Here is an 18,988-nt window from a genome sequence, read left to right as displayed (position 1 = left end):
TGTGCAATTGTCTCATTATGATTTAGCAAATACATGTTCCACATATTGATTTTTCTATTTGCTAAATATCAATTTTAATCATATTTTATAATAAGTATAGGACAGCAGTCAACTGTCACTTATTAATTTTTACAACTAGTCTTTGTGTTGTTTTATCAATAACAAAGCATGGGGAGTAACGGGCGACATGTAACAAGAATACGTCATCAGGATACTAAAAGAAGGTATCTGAATTAGATTACAATTACTTGCGCAAAAAAAGATTAGTAGCAGGATTACAGTGTTAAAATACATTTTGAAATAAATATATTATAGGTAGACACACTGAATTAATTTTCTTTATGATCTGATTTAGGCTACCTTAATTATTCTTTATTTTAAATACATTTCCTATTTAATGCAGTAGGTGGACACCTGATTTATTAAACACAATTACAATCTATGCTTTTGATTAATGTATGAAGCTTAAACAGCATTTGTAAACTATTACTGTAACTACATTTTTATGCGGAATCTTGGTTTCTTGTTTTTTAAGGTATCATTGTTAAATACACTTAAGTAAAGAACACCTTATTGTTATTTGTTTGTTCTTGTTTTTATTTGATCTACATTTGATATTGAGGTAATCCAAAGGTAACGGAAAGTATTCTGATTACAGATTACATCACTTTTATATTTTGATTCTCAGAATAGTTTAGTAATTACATTTTTTGACATGTAACTAGTTATTGTAACGGATTACATTTTAAAGTAACCCTCCCAACCCTGCCCATTATGTCATATTATATTAGCCATGTGTTGTTCACACCCTAGGAAGGTTTTCTTAAAGGACTAAAGTATTGCTGTAGACATATTATACATTTACAGAAGCTATTTGAACTGTATACTGTATATAAGATAAGTCAGTGGAGTGGATGGACTCAAGTACACCCGATTTAAAATAAAGTGTTGAGGACACTGACAATCACATTGGAATCCACGCATTTCCACTTTTTAGTCACTACTACTGAGTTTGACATATATTCTGAACAATGTCTGTTAATGTTAATGCCTTTGAAGAGAGACTCATTTCTATGAGCAGAGACTAGTTTACAGATATTAAGCATTGATATCAACAGTTTTTTTAAATACTTTTTGGTCGGAGCCTGAATCAGTCTGCAACAGAACACTGAGAGCATTATCAACATAGGAAAAGCATGTATTAGAAAATAGAGTTTAGAATATTTTCAATTATTGTTTGGTCCCTGTTGTAGTTTTGTTACATAAGCTAAGGAATTACAAAACATCTAATTGTATAGCAGATAAAATGTATTTCTATTGATAACTTCTGACTGAAAACAGCATGAATTGAATGGATGTGTGTGTGTCTGACATTTTGTATGCATCGTACACTGCCTAGCTCTTTGAAATGGAGAGAATTATGCATGATTGTAATGCAATGTCTTTATTAGTCCTGATACGTAATAGAAATATCTTGTTACTGTGCCTTTGAGGCTGTGTATAACATTAAAGCTTCCGTGTTGCAGCAACATTACAGTTTTTTTAATCTAATTTATTATTTAACAGAGGAAATACTGTATGTTAAAAAAGAAATACGGCTGTTTGAATATGAATTCCTTTGTTAGCATCTGTGTCGAATGAGAAAATGTAACATGCGCACACACACACACACACACACACACACACACACACACACACACACACACACACACACACACACACACACACACACACACACACACACACACACACACACACACACACACTCATGTAACTCATACTGTGCACAGCAGTGCACTCTAGTGGTTCTACGTTGTGCCTGCAGAATAAACAACATGAGTCGTGACTGTTTGAAACATTTTTTTATTGAAAGATTTGTCTAAAAAGGAAACAAAAAAGAAAAGAGACAGTTGAAACTACAGCAATATCCACTGGTTCTACAGACACTCTCTGAATCACAATTTGAAAGACATGGGATGCATGTGATCAAGCAAATAAAAAAATAGCATCATCAAAGTTATTTCTGTTGCATCTTCTTTTACATACCTGTACAAAAAAAAGATCTCATAAATATTACTTTTGTCCTCACTTTCTCTACTTTCTCTCTTCTTTCAATAATGTATTTTTCCCATAGAGGTTTGTATCTGCTTGATTTTGGTTGAACCGTGCATTTTCTGTGTGTCCGTCTGTTCCCACACCTCCATTGGCTTCTTTTCATTGATGGAGGCTCAAGTAGGTGCAAGTTAATGTCCATAGAGGTGTTTTCGTTTTCAACAGATGCCCTTTTACGCATTACATAATGCAGATTATTATTATTCAAAAAGAGATTCCTAATCTCATAATAGGGCTGCAACAAGAACCTATCTTTTCTCACACTTGAAAAGAGGCACCTGACTTGTAGAATGTTTTTTAAATACAGTTGAGTCATGGATAACAATAAACTGTCCTAGGCTCCAAATGTCATTCTGTCACCGTCCCCTCTTCTGGACCCACCCAACACACAACTACCTCAATCCCTAATAACAGCAGCTCACACATAATCAATTCTCAAAAAAATGTAACACAAATAGAAAAACAAAATATCTCTCCTCTTCCTCTTAGAATATACATAAGCTGAAATGATTTGTTCAACAGAAATGCCCTTTCTTTAAGATAGATCCTCGCCCTGCTCACATTGTTAAAAGGCTTGCGTTTGGCAAAACATTGGCGTAAAACGTATAAACTGAGTCTAATGATTAAAAAAATAGTGTTGTAATGAGCTACACCAGCATTTAGGAGTCATTTGAGTAAAGATTAGCCAATGCAGCCTGAAGAAGGCGTAGTGGGGCGTACAGGTTTAATCAATATTCCACAGGATGTCAACCTCTTTACCACCAAAGTGTTCTATACCAACTTCCCAATATTATAACAACCTCCTCCACTTTCTCCATGCCATATTGCCACAGGGTGTCTGGTCTCTCACAGATGTTCCAACGCACTTTGGATCCTCACCACGTTTGATCACATGACAACAACAAACGTCTCAGAGCACACTCTTCTGGTTGAGGCAGTTGTATAGCAGACCCACAACATGTGACTGATAAAACTGTCTCAAAGGCCAACAGCATGACAAGCAAGACAGGTCCGTTTCAGGTTTTAAGGAGGTGAAAAATGAAGGAAAAGCAACACAAGGAAGATCTCTTCACTACCTAGTTTCTTCATCTTTGGTATAAAATACGCCACCTGTTGGCTGCTTTTGTTCAACGTTTAAGAAAGACTCAAGAAACTGTCAACAGTTTTACTAAAACTATTGCTTTTGCACATTTAAAAATCCTAGCGTTTTTTTCTGCTTTTGTGAAAGTCAGATTTGTTCCTTTTTTTGTACTTTTCTTTTTTGCAGTGAGACAAGCAAAGCAGGCAAAGCAAAAACGTCTTTGAAGGTAAAAAGGCTGCAATCAAAACTCAAAAGATACAAATGTGATGGAATAACAGAACTTTTATCCCATTAAACTTGACTGCATTTTCCAGGAAGCAGTGGATTGACCCTTCCCAATAGTCATATTAAAGAGGATTTTTTTTTCCTATCAACCAACATCAGCTGCACTGCACCACATAATTTAAAATCATCTTCATACAATAACAACCTTTTTTTTTTTAATCCTGTACAAATAGCTTTGTAGATTTCATCTCGGTCGCTCTTGGAACTCTCCAAGAAAATCTCAAATCATCATCATCATCATCATCATCATTATTTTTTATAATAATTCAACACTATGGAAACTATTTTTCCCCAAAGTTTGAGAAAATTAAGGCAATAAAGATTTACGAAAACATTGATATTCTAGAAAACTACTCAAATAATAAAAATAATGAAAATAATGTAGCTTAATATCAAAGGAAGACAAACTGGTTTTTTTCCCTAGACTTTGCTTCCTTCTTTTTTTTTTATAAAAAACTCTGAAAATCTACCTGCACATTCAAATGTTCTTTTTTTTCTTTCTCTACAGCTTGTTGGTTGAGTTTAGATTTCACTTTATGTCTTCTCTTTTTCCTTTGGAGGCAAAGTCCAGTCCCACAGTGAGAAATGATAAACTCAAAGTTGCAGACTGCATTTGATTTCATTGTCCTCGAGTTCAGCAAACCAGCCTTTCTTTTTTCTTTCTTCGTTCGACCAGGTAGGAAATATAATAGATTTTTTTTTTCATTTTGTCTTTTATTTGGTGCATGTGCACAGTGGAAGCATTCTCCCCTCAGTGTTGCCCACGCCACCTCTTTTTTTGTCCCTGTTTCATTTGGATTCTCTCTGTGTGTCCGGCGCCTCAGTGCAGTCCTTCTGAAGGCGATGCAGCAGCGATTCCCAACAATCTTGTTATCTTAAAGAGACAGAAAACAAGTCAGTGAAAAAAGGGTAACAGAGGAAACAGTGGACAATGTCACAGTTTCTCCTGTAGACACAACGCCCTTTGTCCGACTGCTGTTTTTGGAAAAGAAACCACCGGTGGGTTATCTGGGAGGCATACAACAAGGAGAATAAAAGAAAGAAAATAAATGTGTTGTGCAAGCAGAGTTCAACATGATTAGGCACGAAAAAAACAATTGGCTCCACGTTGTGTTTGCCAGAACTGTAGTGTTCTGTTGCTAAATATATATGGGCACAATTCAACATGGTTGTTCTAACTTGTGAATCATAGCCCCCCAGAAATCACTCATGACGAAATATGTCAAAATTGAAGGAGACGTTTCTCTCTCTGTCCAGGTCTTTCCACTCACATAAGCTAAATGAAATGGCTTTGAATGACTAGTTTGACATTTTGGGAACCAAAGCTTAGCATAAGTTCCATTAGAATATAACAAGTCACTATGAATTCACTTATCAAAACTAATTTCCACGTTAACAAAAAAAACTAAAACTGAACTGAACAGTTGCATGAATCTGTTTAAAGTTACCAGGTGTTTGTCCAGATTAATTCACCTGTAACTGTATAGCATATTAAGTGACACCACTGTTTTCTTCAATTAAAGCAATGAAGGAAATAAACTTAAACAACACAGACAGGAGATTTATATATCAAAAACATACTGTAATACCTTTGTGGTAAGTTTACAGAAAGTGTGCAATACAAAGAGAGATGTCTTTACAACACTCACTTCTGCTGGTAAGAGTAGGCTGTGGCATGATCTGTGTTCTCCACTGATAAAGGCTGCTGCCCGCTGGCGTCCTGTGAGGAGGGGGGAGCTGTCTGTGAAGAAGGGTCTGTCACCACACCCTGACACCAGAAACCATTCAGATACAACGATTTACATGTTGTTAGAAGCTGTATACGGCAATTTACTGAGAAAAACATTCAAACTGTTCAGCAAAGACAACAAGTCACTTGGTATCGATTAAAAGTGATCTTCAAGCAGACCCAATTTAATTTCTGGCGCTCATCTTCAGAATTAGATAACGGTTCTTCTGACCTTTGGGAATTTAGCTTAATTATTGGCAATGTCTAACCCTGAAGCACAGCGAACCGCAACACAATTCTGATATTATCTAGGCTTAAGTGCCCTCAGTGGAAATGAATCATTTCTGTTTTTCGTTTCTGGCAGCATGACCGCAGCTTCCGTTACTAGCATCTAATTTATCGAAGAGACACAATATGACAGAATCATATGTGACTTATAGACTATAACATTCTCAATATTCGAATCCAGTTAGCCCTGGCTGCAGTAAGAAGTTGATCTAAGGTCACAATAAGCAACTTATTATAGTCCTTACTTCCACTGTGATGGCAGAGGCAGGCACTGCAGAGTACTGGGGAATGTAGGTTCCTTGCATAGGAGCTGCAGCAGGCATGTACTGCAGAGAGAGAGGGGGAGGGGGGGGGACACAGTATGATGATACAGACACAAACAATATGTCCCCCAGAAGATTGTGTTTCATAGTACTGATATTCCTGCTGAAATATGTGTTTTTGTAACCTTTCACCAGTGTGTAATGTAACAAAGTACATTTACTCAAGTAATGTACTCAAGCACAATTTTGAGGTACTTTACCTGAGTATTTTCATTATATGCAAATGTATACTTCTACTTCACTACATTTTGGAGGCCAACATTGTATTTTTAACTCCACTACATTTATCTGACAGCTTTAGTTACTTTGCAGATTCAGATTATTGGCTATAAAACATGTAAAACGACTTATAAATAAACATTATACGTAATAATTGGTTAAAATATCAAGCAGCAGTATATTTTACATGCGCAAATTAGCTCCACCTACTGGCTGTAATGAACATGTTGATGCATTAATAATCATAATCCAGCAGTTTAATTAAAAAAAAATGGGCCATAAAGAATAACGACTACTTTTACTTTTGGTACTTTACTATAAGTATAATTTGATCCCAGCACTTTTATTTAGGTATGGTTTTAAAAGCAGGACTTTTGCTTCTACAGAGGAAATATTGGTGAATATTTTTTCCAGAGTAATTACTATTTTGCTCTGAACTAGTGATATTTAATCATTTTGGAGTGTATTTATTACTCATAGCTTCTAGAGTGCGATCAAAAATGCAGAGATTTAATTATATTGGAGTTAAACCATGACCACGCTGTAACGGAGGTGATCTTTGGGGCCATAGATCTCGGTCTCCGTTACGGATTATATTAGCTTCATTATTGGCAGTATAAGTATAAGTAAGTATATTACTTTGTTCCACGCTAAAACATTGCACAGGAAGCATGTACATATATGTAATGTATGCATATATTTGTCACGATCTGTCTATATTTTAGTTTGTCTGTCTCTGTTTCCTGTTTTAGTTTAAAAAGTGTTCCCCCTCCCGTCTTGTCTGTTGCTGCTGATTGCGTTGACCTGGTGCCCTGTGTTTCTCCTCCCTCCTCACCTGTGTCTTGTTGGTTTGATTAGTCTGTGTGTATTTAGGTTCTGTTTTCCTGTTAGTGTGTGTGTGTGTGTGAGATCCTTGTTGCTGGTGACTGTGTTCACGTGAGACAGTCATATTGAGGATGTGTATCATGTACCACAGCGATGAATAAATGCCCACACCGGGTTGTATTTGAACTCTCTGCCTCCTTGCTTGGTCGGGCCGCTCAATGGTCAGCTTCACACACGCCCACTCATGTTCCTTAAGCACTTTGGTTTATTGACCTTTTTTTATTGTAAAGATCATAATGGTTCATTTATTCTATTCTGAATAAAATTACCTTCTATTATGAGTAAAATGGCAGTAGAGTTGTTTTTAATATACACTACATAGAGTAAATAACCATTAAGCAGAGTCAAATCTAAGCACATATTAGAGTAAAATAAACTCTAAAAATACAACTCTGAACAAAGAGTACATTTTACTCTATAGGACCAAATGTAATATTTTTAGAGTCAAATTTTCTTCAATTTGAGTCAATTTTACTGTGGAATGGAGTATTTAAATAATGCATATTTTTATGAAGTAAAAAATCGGAGTACTTTTTCCCACCCCTGCATTTCACTAACCATAACGTTATAGTAAGGCTTGGACCAGGGTCATCACAGATTTCAGCAAAAGAAAAAAAGGCAATTAGCAAATCCATGTCTGCTCTTTCTGCTGTGAGATCATTTAATTACAGCAGATCATGGTGATATCTACTTGACGAAGTATATTCATGTAATACAAATCAAAAGTTAACACAGATGCATGCAGAGCAAAGTAGTTTAGAGGAGCTCAGACTCACAGTGCCTGTGGTGCCCAGAGACATGTGGTTCATCTGCTGGGTGAGGGGAGCCATCACACTGGAGGGGTGGAGAGACAGACTGGACTCTAGAGGCGATGCAGGGTTGATCACAGCACCCTGAGGCAGGAGGACAAGAGAGAGGACGGGATTATAGATATTCAGGGCCATCCCTGGCCAACATGAGGCCCCATGCAAAGTTATATGATGAGGCCTTCTGCTTTGCGAGTGTCGTCGTCGTAGAGCGTGGTTTAAGCGTGCCGTGCCGTGCCATGCCGTGCCCCACTAGGCGTAGTTCCGGCTAGCGGGCACAGTTTTCTGGCTCTCCAAAATTGAGGTTCTTCCAACAACCGGGCTGAGTATGCTAAACTAGTGAGAGAACCACTGGCAACTACAACAAAATGAACATATTTTAAATTGATTTAATTGTAATACACGTTTAAAAATGATGCCGAAGTAACAACATACTGATACCGGTTAGTAAAAACCATGAATTAATGCTTTGACAAGTCTGCAGACAGACGGCAGGCAAAACATCTTTTAAAATGCATGTTTTCTGAATGGAGATCGGCTAAGCTAACGCTGTATATGCTCCGACCGGCCACACTCGCAACAACGGCCTAAACAGACATAAATAAACCAGCGACTGTATTCGCCATGACACAGACACTCTGTGATTTGTACTTGTTTAAAGGTGACCTATCATGCTATATTTGAACAATATATTGTAGGGCCATACCTAAAATATATAAATATAGTTTTTTTTTCAAAATACCAGACAGATCCTGCATTTTAGCCATGCCTCATTTCGCTCTACAGTATTTGGTCTTTCCAGCCCTGTTTTTGCAGGGGGTTGATTCTGTGAGCTGCAGCTGACCACGCCCCCCTGCAGGAGAGGGGAGCGTGCTTTGAGATCAGCTGATAGGCTGCAGCAGGGAGAAGAGGGGGACAAAAAGAGATCTCCGTCCTCCGTGTTTTATTCTTATATGATTATATAGAGTCATTATTCATTTGTTTTAAAGCTCAATAAATAACAAAGAAGTCCTTTGACCGGTACTTTTCTAATTTTGTCCGGAAGATTTAAACTTTAACGGACATGTTGATCGGCGAAAAAAAATCTAATTGAAACTCTGCCGCACGGTCCCCTCGTTCCTTGGAAGTGTTTGTCATCTGCTGGTGGACTAACCGGAGAGAATTACAGCGAGGGAGGGATTGCAATGAATAACAGCAGCAGGAGCAAACGCTTGCCTCGGGGAGGGAGAAAAAGAGCCACAGCGGACAATAATAATAATAATTCCTTACATTTATTATAGCACTTTTTCAATGACTCAAAGCGCTTTTACATATACACACATTACACATATATCATACATGCAATGGTCAGATACTGTGGACAATACCCACAGGAGCAAGTTCAGGTGAAGTGTCTTGCCCAATAGGCCGCAAGGTGAACCTCGAAAAGTCCTTTAGAAAAGTAATCCCGCTCCACAGAAGTGGAACTACATAATCTTTAGTTCATAAAAAAGAACGAGTCATGCTTATCCACCAAAAAAAAGTTTGTCGCTAAAATTCCTGTCAATTCTTCTAGGCACGTAATTATTGGCTGAACTAGTCCCTTCAAAGCGTAATAATATCTTGGTCAAAAGTAGTGCCACGGTTCGTCACGTGATCGTGCTACACCAATTGGGTAGCTGCATATTGTCAACAGAAGTGAAAGATGGCCGCCTACATGGTTACATTAAACCAGACCAGAGCCATAGAGAGATTATCTCTCTATTGCCCCTTTCACACCAGCGCCTTTTCAGCTCCGGCTCGGAGCTAGAGCCTGAAAAGCGCCGGGTTTTCCTGTTCACACCGCAGCGGTGCCGGCTCTTAGCTCCGGAATCCGCTTCATTTCCAGCTCCAAAAAATTGTCGGTCCAGAGGCAAGAGCTTTGGAGCTAAGAGGCGACGTCGCTTACGTCTCTCTTACGTCGAGGCGTGCAGGAAACTAAACCCACCTCCCCTGAACATGGGTCGACTGTTATGCCTGCCTACAAGCAGTAGTGCTTATAAACACACTTTATAAAGTCAGGCAACACTAACCAGGCTTCGTGTGATTCTGTTTATTTGTACCTTACTTTGACCATCATCACTGTTATCGATCATTGTGGAGAGAGGCAGACGTGTTGTTTTGTATTATTGCAGCTATCGGATGCAAGTAGTCAGTTTAGCTTCGGTTGCTATGCTAACATCACCCGTTTTATACCAGAGAAACTTTCATAACAGCGTTGTGATACCAAACAGCGTCAATTCAGACTGACACACATTCACTTAGGCTAAGGGGAACTGGGGATATGCATCAGCTGCTTGTGTGAGTCGGACAGTGAATACTTTAGAGCGGCCGCTGCAGTGTGAGCTAACCGGGAGCTAACGGGAGAATAAACTCCCGTGGAAGAGCAGCCAATACTGCAGCGGTCGGTAAATGCTGCAGAAACACATTAATAAACAATGAACCACGGCAACACACTCTCACTCCCTAAGCGTCCAATAGCGACGTTTGGTCAGTGTCCGTGGCGTCCAATTTTGACGCTCCTAGTCTCCTTCAGCGTCATAAAGGGACGCAAATAGCTTTCAACTGATTGCAATGTATTCCCATCTGCGTCGGGATTTGACGCTCATGGAAGCACGGCATTCGTTTATGCCGGCTGCCCTTAAAGGCAATGTGAGCATCCATTCCCATTGGATAACGGAGAATTTTACACCCAAAAGTAAGTACTCCTCTTACTGTCGATTGATTTTACAGTGATATCTGCACTACTCATCGACTAAAAAACACCAGATTATCCTTGTTAATTACACAACATTGATTGGTTTAAATTGTGTGCAATGCTTTTGTATTTTTCCCCTTCGATTCGGAGAAACAAATATGTTTTCTGAGTAAAGGATGGCAGAAGACACTACACTACCCAGAATCCCCAGCTATCGTTTGGCCTACACCATGTGCTCTGTTTGACAAACCCCGTTTTTTTCACCATTCATTCCGATGGCTGGCGTCTATGTCACGTGATCTTCAAATTTCTCCCTGCAGAAAAAGAAAACATGGCCGAAATTCGTTTTATTCTAGGTGGAAAATGGCTATTTTAAAGTTAGTTTGGCCATTAAAATGCGTTTTGATGTCATTTGATGCGAGAAATATGAGTTGTTACTTCAGATTATGTGTGCAGTGGATGTACATGATCTTTAGTTTGCTAGTTATTACGAAGATTACTTCAGGAAATCGCGACGTTTTCATTGTTACCGAGGTGGTTGCTAGGGACGCTGCTATCGATATTATTTCTGTTATGTTGTGTAACTGTTTAATGGTGTTATCTTTATTGCTACCCCCTTCCCCGTCAATGTATAGTGTTGGTCCACAGCCTAAACATATTAGTTTAACAAAATCCGCATCTAAAGATAGCCTACGTTATTTCCCCCCTGTGCAATTCCAGTCTCACATGTCAGAGCACATCGTCATTAACAAATACCGGAAACAGACCAAAATAATAATAATACCTTATTCGGAGTGTGCTTGCTTTTCTCTTTGAAAGTCATCACATAACGGCATTGTAATACACGGTTCGGCTGCATTACATATTACATATCTGCCGTAGTTCTGTATTTATAGAGCCCTGATGAGAAGACAAACATGAGGAACTGAAAACGTGACGTGGATCATAAATATATCAGCCATTAAACAACATCTTACATTTCTTTTCACACAATACGTCTCCTTGCAGTATCAACACTAATTCGGCTCACTTTTATATTTGATCCAATTGGTAGATAGGCTGTATTTACACCATAAAGGTGCACAGCTGATATCAAGGGACACCTGGTGGTTAAAGCATGTTATTGAATTTCAATATTTGTATTATTAGATATTAATACGATCCCTATAAAGTATATTCATTACTCGTTATTCTCTACTAATTGTTAATTAAAGACTGTATGTAATGACTATTTTGCACATCCCGTTCAAGATTTCAAGATTTTCTAAGGTTTATTGACATATCATATAGGCCTAAACAACTGTGGTGTAGTTCTGCACTGAATGAAAAACTTGGGTTGCAGGTTCCTCAATAGTGCATTACAAGATGTCTATCAATATTTGTGCATACCTCCAGCAATGTTAACTATGTTGAAGCACTTATTTTAACTGATATTATACATAATGTATTACTCTTATAAGATGTATGTAGATATTTCATCTCCGGCCTTGTCAGGTATTGAACAATCAATAAATAAAGAACACAGAATTGTTGAATATAAAACACAGAATTTATGTGATTATACTAAATGATTTTCAAATAAACACAACTGCATATTTAACTGTTACACATGCTGATGTAACGCAAATGTTCCAACTTGGGATCAATAAAGTATATCTTATCTTAAGCTGATCGATGGCTACTGCCATATTTGCAAAATGTGCCTCTGAACCTTGACAAGTGCATGTTTCAGGCTTATCAATTAATGTAACGTAATGTTATCACAGGGGTCACACACATAAGACCAGCTGTTAAATAAAGCTCTTCTGACCTTAGCTGGCATGTGGGTATATATATTAATACTGCCCATATTGGGCACAAGCAATTTTCACCCATTTATTAATTATATGTTTTAAATGTGAGTGTTTCCTGTCCCCTAAACCTCCAGGGATGTACACAGTTTAATACTGGCAACTTCTTATTATGGGAAATACGAAAACGTCTTTTAAAACTACAACTCCCAGTAGAGACGTGCCATAGAGAACATGTTGCGAAACAGAATAGCCAGCATGTGTAGTTCTGGGGACGGGGTGGGGGAGGGGGGACGCGGTGGACCCGTTCAAATCCAGTTTTGGACAGTCTGCCGTGGTTCCATCCCATTTCAAGTGCTGTTCGAGAATCGGCTTAACCCTCGGAGCACACTCTCCAATCACAGAGCTTGAGGACTATCACGGGTTTGTCAAGAGCACATGGTGTAGTCCAAACGATAGCTGGGGATTCTGGGTAGTGTAGTGTCTTCTGCCATCCTTTACTCCTGGGAATGGACGCTCACATTACCTTTAAGGGCAGCCGACATAAACGAATGCCGTGCTTCCATGAGCGTCAAATCCCGACGCAGATGGGAATACATTGCAATCAGTTGAAAGCTATTTGCGTCCCTTTATGACGCTGAAGGAGCCTAGGTGCGTCACAATTGGACGCCACGGACACTGACCAAACGTCGCTATTGGACGCTTAGGGAGTGAGAGTGTGTTGACCACGGCACTCTGGAGCAAAGCATAAGGTTGGAGAAGTCGTTATTCAATTTATTCTGGCTTCGTGTGATTAAAAGCAACATGATCATCGACCCGACGCTGTTGTTGTTGTGAGCGCCGTAATGGGTGCCGTTGGGGAGCAAATCAGCGATGTAAACGGTGACGTCATGACGCAGCAGGGGCAGCTCTGGGGTGCCAGTGGGCGGTGTGCACAGAGCGGGAGCTGAAAAGGGAAACCGGAGCTGAACCAGAAAAGCTCACGCTCGGAGCTAGAAACTGAAAAGCGCTGGTGTGAAAGCCGCACATGGCTCTGAACCAGACCAAATAGATTCTAAACAGTGCTGTATGCTTGTTTTATGTCATGTTTTGTCATCTTAATACATCACTAAGTCCGAGGTATTTGCGTTATATACGCGGTATTTGTGAGAGGTTTTACTATCTGGGAACAGAGTTGACCATCGAATCAACATTGGCTAGCAGCGTTTATCAGCCAACTCCAGATACAACTACATTCCTGGACTACCATGTTCGCATCGCTAGGTTCATTGGCTGAGCTCGTGGATTATTCCATTAGACTGAGGACTTTTTGTCTGTCTGTCTGTTGTTATTGTTACCCTGTACACGTTAAATGCACTCTTAAAATAAACATGACTTGATTTCATACATAGCTGCGTCCAAGAAGAAGGTTAACTTGTTACGTTAAGTAATTTAGATCAATAGAATGCAGTACTTATACCAATGACCATTGATTCATTTATTTACTCATTCATCATATAATAATTTGATGAATTACATTATTATTATTATAGATTATTATTATAGATATATATAGATTATTATTATTATATATATATATATATTATATGTTATTATTATTATTATTATAGATTATTATTATAGATATATATAGATTATTATTATAGATATATATAATATATATATATATATAGATTATTATTATATATGTATAAATATATATATATATTATTATTATAGATATATATAGATTATTATAGATATATATAATATATATATATTATATTATTATTATTATTATTATTGTAATATGATAATATTGTATTTGTAACTTCAAAATCAATGCCACTGTCATGGAGGGTGTACAGTCTGTTGATGTTGTTGAAGACCTGCAGTGTGATATTGGTAAAATAATCAACCTTTTCGTGCTTCACAGACGTAATATGCATGTAACAATGTTTGTGTGTTGATAATTTTGACTTTTTGAGACTTTCTGGTGCGTTTTCCTCGTCCACGCTACTCGATGAAATCATGGCGGTCGCCATTTTTTCCAAATCTGTTTGTTGATACCGGTATATGCAGCTACCCAATTGGTGTAGCACGATCACGTGACGGACCGTGGCACTACTTTTGACCAAGATATTATTACGCTTTGAAGGGACTAGTTCAGCTAATAATTACGTGCCTAGAAGAATTGACAGGAATTTTAGCGACAAACTTTTTTTGGTGGATAAGCATGACTCGTTCTTTTTTATGAACTAAAGATTGTGTAGTTCCACTTCTGTGGAGCGGGATGAAACGATAACAGGGTTCACTTTATGGCCTACAAGGACACACCGGCTTTACAGACGCAGCAGCAGCGGCGAGTTTCACCCCTTGATCTGATGATCATTGCACAGCGCACTGCGCCACACCGTCCATCTTCACGCCTCGAGGTCTTCGAGGCGCTTTTACAAGGACACATTGGTATTATACATGTACTGTGGACAATACCCACAGGAGCAAATCCGGGTGAAGGCCTGACGCAGTAGCGGGTTTCGAACTGGAGTTCCCCAGCACTCCCCCTTGATCTGATGCACAGACCACTGCGCCACCTGTCCCCGACAATAGAGTGGCGAAGTCCCTCCCCTTCCGGGGGAGCTCCATGGGACCTTATTTCGGAAAAATTATTTATTGAAGTCAATGGAGAGAGAAAGATTATCTTTCGATCCCGTTTGAATTGTGCCACAAATTACACATATGATGTTTGTCAATTTAAAAGATAATTTTGCAAGTAAAAAAAATTAAAATGTGTCGTAAAACTGTGAAGTAACACATTTGTTTGTGTGAAACGGTTAATGAACTACATCTCTGGTCTCACAGACTCTCACAACAACACACGTCACCAAGATGGCCGTCACTGTCTTGTCAAAAAAGTGATTGACTACCCTCACTATCAACACGTCCAGAAGAATGTCATGCAAAGCTGCCTGCCTGCCTGCCTTCCTTTGATTCTCTCTGAACTGCCTGATCTTTTTAATGTTTAATGTCAACCATTTGTGCAGATAGCAGAAGTAGAACAGATCGCCGGTTCTAATGTAGCGTTAGTGTTAGCATTTCTCTCCCGGGCTTAAATGGTGTATTATAGAATGATCACCCCGGTGTGATAGTACTCTTCAAAGGGTTCACGAAATATGACTACTACTCTTACTGTTTAACATTTTGGGTTACTTGATGTTACTTCATGTTAAGGCTAATAAAAATGACAAGGCTAAGACTGTAATACTAACTAACGTGCTTGCTACTAGCTAGATAGCTAACTTGATCCAGCCACTCCTGGTTGTTTCATCAGACGGGAAGCGAAAGAACGAGCAAGACCCATTGCTGGCATGATTACAGCCTGGTAGCTACTAAGCACACAGGTATCTTGTTAAATGTATCTTATCTTAGCTATCTCTTATATTTAGTGGAGGAAAACAATTGTGACATCAGTTATGACATCACTTATGCGACTCTGGGATTTGTAGTCTTTCTAGTTGCGTATTTTTCATAGTCTTATATTTCAACAGTTTTGCGAGAAACTGTGACTTTTTTGACATGGAAATTATTTTTTAAGATTGACAAACATCATATGTGTAATTGGTGGCACAATTTAAACGGGATCAAAAGATAAGTTTTCTCTCTCCATTGACTTTAATAGCCTACATAATTTTTCCGAAATAAGGTCCCATGGACCGGAAGTAGATGGGCGTGACTTCGCCACTCTATAAACAGAAGGGCAACCATGGCAACCATGTGCGGGAAGTCTTCTTCGCTGCTTTTGTGGCAGACTACAGCACCACTTACAGGCCTGGCATATGTACTACAGCGTCTCCAGCGCTTTCGAGCGGCAATGGCCGGCCGTGGCCCAACCTCTCATTCCCCTGATAGGTGGAGAGTTGGCCATATAGGCGGAGCACCACTTCTGTGACGTAGAAAATAATTCAAATCTGGAACAGTCTGTATCAGATCCGTTGCAGCCCCGTTTTTAGAGATTTGGGTATGGAGGAAAAGAGAGAGGGTTGTGTTTTCTAACACTTGGTGAGTTCCCTGGAACAAGTGCATTTTTCATGATAGGTCACCTTTAACTGTCTAGTTTCTGAACAGGTATGAGGAGCTGTGATCTCTGAGGGCTAACAGCTAACGGCTGATGTTGGTTTTGTGTTTCACATTGAAGATGACGTCACGGCTCCGCCTACACTGCGTTACTATAGTTACTACCCCAGTTCCTAAACTGTAATGAGAACGCAGCATAAAGTGAGCCTGGCCTACCAAGGCCTAACTATACCGTACTATGCCATGCGAGGCCCTGCAGTGGAAATGCGCCATGATTGCGCCGCATTAGCAAGGCCGCCTTAATGCATGGGCTGACCTGGGCCCTTTCTCATTTCACTAATTCCCCTCCTCCACTCCTATCCTCGTGTCTTAGTCCCGCCCACAGGAGATGAGAGTGGAGGAGCCGAGGTGGGGAACCGAGGAGAGCGGAGGGGAGGCAGCAGGCGGTTAGAGAAATGAGAACTCCTCTCCTCTGAGCAGTCATTTTAAAGAGACATCCATTAATGATGACAGGAGGCACAGCAGCCCTCTGATGGACATAACTGTGTTCATGATGACTTATATATTTACTTTTAATTAATTCACAGTGCGGTATAATGAGACAATAACAGGCTACAGATGCGGGAACACACACACACACACACACAGGTATATATATATTTATATAAATATATACAATTTCAGAATCAAACAAGTATGAGAGCACTCTCATAATAACGTAACACAATCAGAGACTGGCTATATCTCCCCCCAGTGGCGGTTCTAGACCAATTTGACTGGGGAGGCCAGGCTGGGGCCAGTTATTTCCTGAGGGGGGCACAATAAATGCAGGACGAAAAAGACAAAGACAGTATGAAGTAATTGCGCATAAGAAAACAATGCAATACAGTTATTGGTATTTGTTTCAGTACACATATTTATTTCAGATACTTATAGTTACACTTTTTATGCAGGGGTCGCCAACCTATTTTAGGATGAGAGCTACTTTCAAGCTACTTTTACTCCTCTTTCTTTTGTTTTTTGCAGTGTACATATTTAGCACATTTTAACATTATTATATGCTTAACTTTAACCTTTGTGTTCTGTTTGGGTCTGTGGGACCCGTTTTCAGTGTTTACTAAAAGAAATGTTTTGCAATTTAATTATTTTAACCTGCTTTATTTGGGGGTGGACCTCACATCCTCTAGGGGGGTCCGGGGGCATGCACCCCCGGGAAGTTTTGTTTTTAAATGTTGAAGTTAAATGCATCAATCTGGAGCACTTTGAGCACAAAATGAATTTATGGATACAGCTCTCAACACTCATGAAAGAGAGCTGTATATTTTTCAATAATCCAAACATCTTTAGAATATGATCACAACCAATAACAAATCATTTAAACTTGTTTATTCTCATCTTATGTGTGTTATTCAAAGAGCCTGCCGAGGCTATAAATTACTTTGATTTGTTGTTTAAATAGGGGGCCTACAAAAACCTGCCATCAGCCCCAGGGCCTGATGGCAGGTTAAGGCGGGCCTGCGCATAAGAGCATAGGTGCGCTGCATTTTCGGCTCAGTTGAGGCACCGTCCGCAAGATGAGGCCCCCTCCGCAAGGTGAGGCCCCACGCAGTCTGCATGATCGGCCTGTAGGGTGGGGCGGCCCTGTAGATATTGTTGTACAGGGTACAGGTTATATTCAGTCATTAAGTGTAACTGCATATGAAAAGCAACTGATGTGATGAATTAAACAAAAGGAATAACACACAAAACTGCGTATGGAGTTTGGCTGGACTAAAATATTGACAGATAGTTGAATATGAAGAGAGTGGAGGACAGCAATAAAAAAAAAAATTAGTGTTTCAGAAATGTAACTATTCCTCTGGATCATGTCAAAATCACATATCAAAATGACATTGGTGGAAGACGTATCTGTTTCTTAAGTAAAAGTAGTAACACAATAGTTTAGAAATACTCAACAACATAAGTACAAAATGTTAATTTAGTAAAAGTGTTAGCATGAAAATATTGTCATTGCACAGAAAGTAAAAGTGAAATACTACTCTGCAGCTCATTTCAGAATACTATTTATTATATCATTGCATTAGAATAATAGTATGCAATAATGTAAACATCACTCTACAACTGTTAAAGGTGGAGCTTATTTAATTGCTTTATCTCATCATTATAGATTGTTGATTTTATTTACGATTAATAATAATATTACTAATATATAAAGTCAGATAAATATTTCCCTCTGAGATGTAGTGGAGTAGAAATATACAGCACAAGTAAAGTACATACAAGCACTGCAACATTTTAACTTAAGTATAGTACTTGAGTAAATGTTACACTCCAGCACTGCAAACTGACAAGGTAGACCATTAAAATGAAACTAGATAACATACGTTATGTCAGCAAAACATGTCACTCGATGTGTGCGCTCCACTGTATAAAGGATGTTTTTTATGCTATTCAGCTAAAGAATAGCTTTGTAAGACAAGCAGCTTGTAGACATACATTAGTTAAAGGAATACTTCCAACCCAGTTAAGTCTGATGACTGCAAACTGTGAGCCTGGTAGGCCTGAAAGAACATGGCCCTGAGTGGAGCAGAAAGGCTTTTACTGTAAATCTCCTCAACGTCAGGGGCTTTGATGCCCGCAACCACCTTGATGCGCTCTCCTTTTCGGCTTCAGACTCTCTACAGCATTTAACAGGAGACTC

The 18,988-nt window shown here is 39.0% G+C and overlaps 1 protein-coding gene across 3 annotated transcripts in view; it reads right to left on the bottom strand.

Annotated features, from left to right (window-relative positions):
- Positions 1 to 1,847: 1,847 nt before the first annotated feature.
- Positions 1,848 to 18,988, bottom strand: part of LOC117460832 (RNA-binding motif, single-stranded-interacting protein 3-like) — a 154,736-nt gene continuing 137,595 nt past the window's right edge. For 2 of the 3 annotated variants that reach the window (XM_034102421.2, XM_034102418.2), the window contains exons 11-14: positions 7,699 to 7,815; positions 5,741 to 5,821; positions 5,128 to 5,246; positions 1,848 to 4,352 (exon numbers count right to left, since the gene is read on the bottom strand). In XM_034102421.2, the coding sequence (XP_033958312.1) occupies positions 4,349 to 4,352; positions 5,128 to 5,246; positions 5,741 to 5,821; positions 7,699 to 7,815 (321 nt within the window). In that variant the 3' untranslated portion in view covers positions 1,848 to 4,348. The remainder of the gene's footprint in view (positions 4,353 to 5,127; positions 5,247 to 5,740; positions 5,822 to 7,698; positions 7,816 to 18,988) is intronic. The other variant, XM_034102419.2, reaches the window with a different exon arrangement.

Source organism: Pseudochaenichthys georgianus, chromosome 16 (assembly GCF_902827115.2).
Source record: "Pseudochaenichthys georgianus chromosome 16, fPseGeo1.2, whole genome shotgun sequence".
In the NCBI taxonomy this organism is placed as follows: domain Eukaryota; kingdom Metazoa; phylum Chordata; class Actinopteri; order Perciformes; family Channichthyidae; genus Pseudochaenichthys; species Pseudochaenichthys georgianus.
This window is presented reverse-complemented; position numbering and strand designations above follow the sequence as displayed.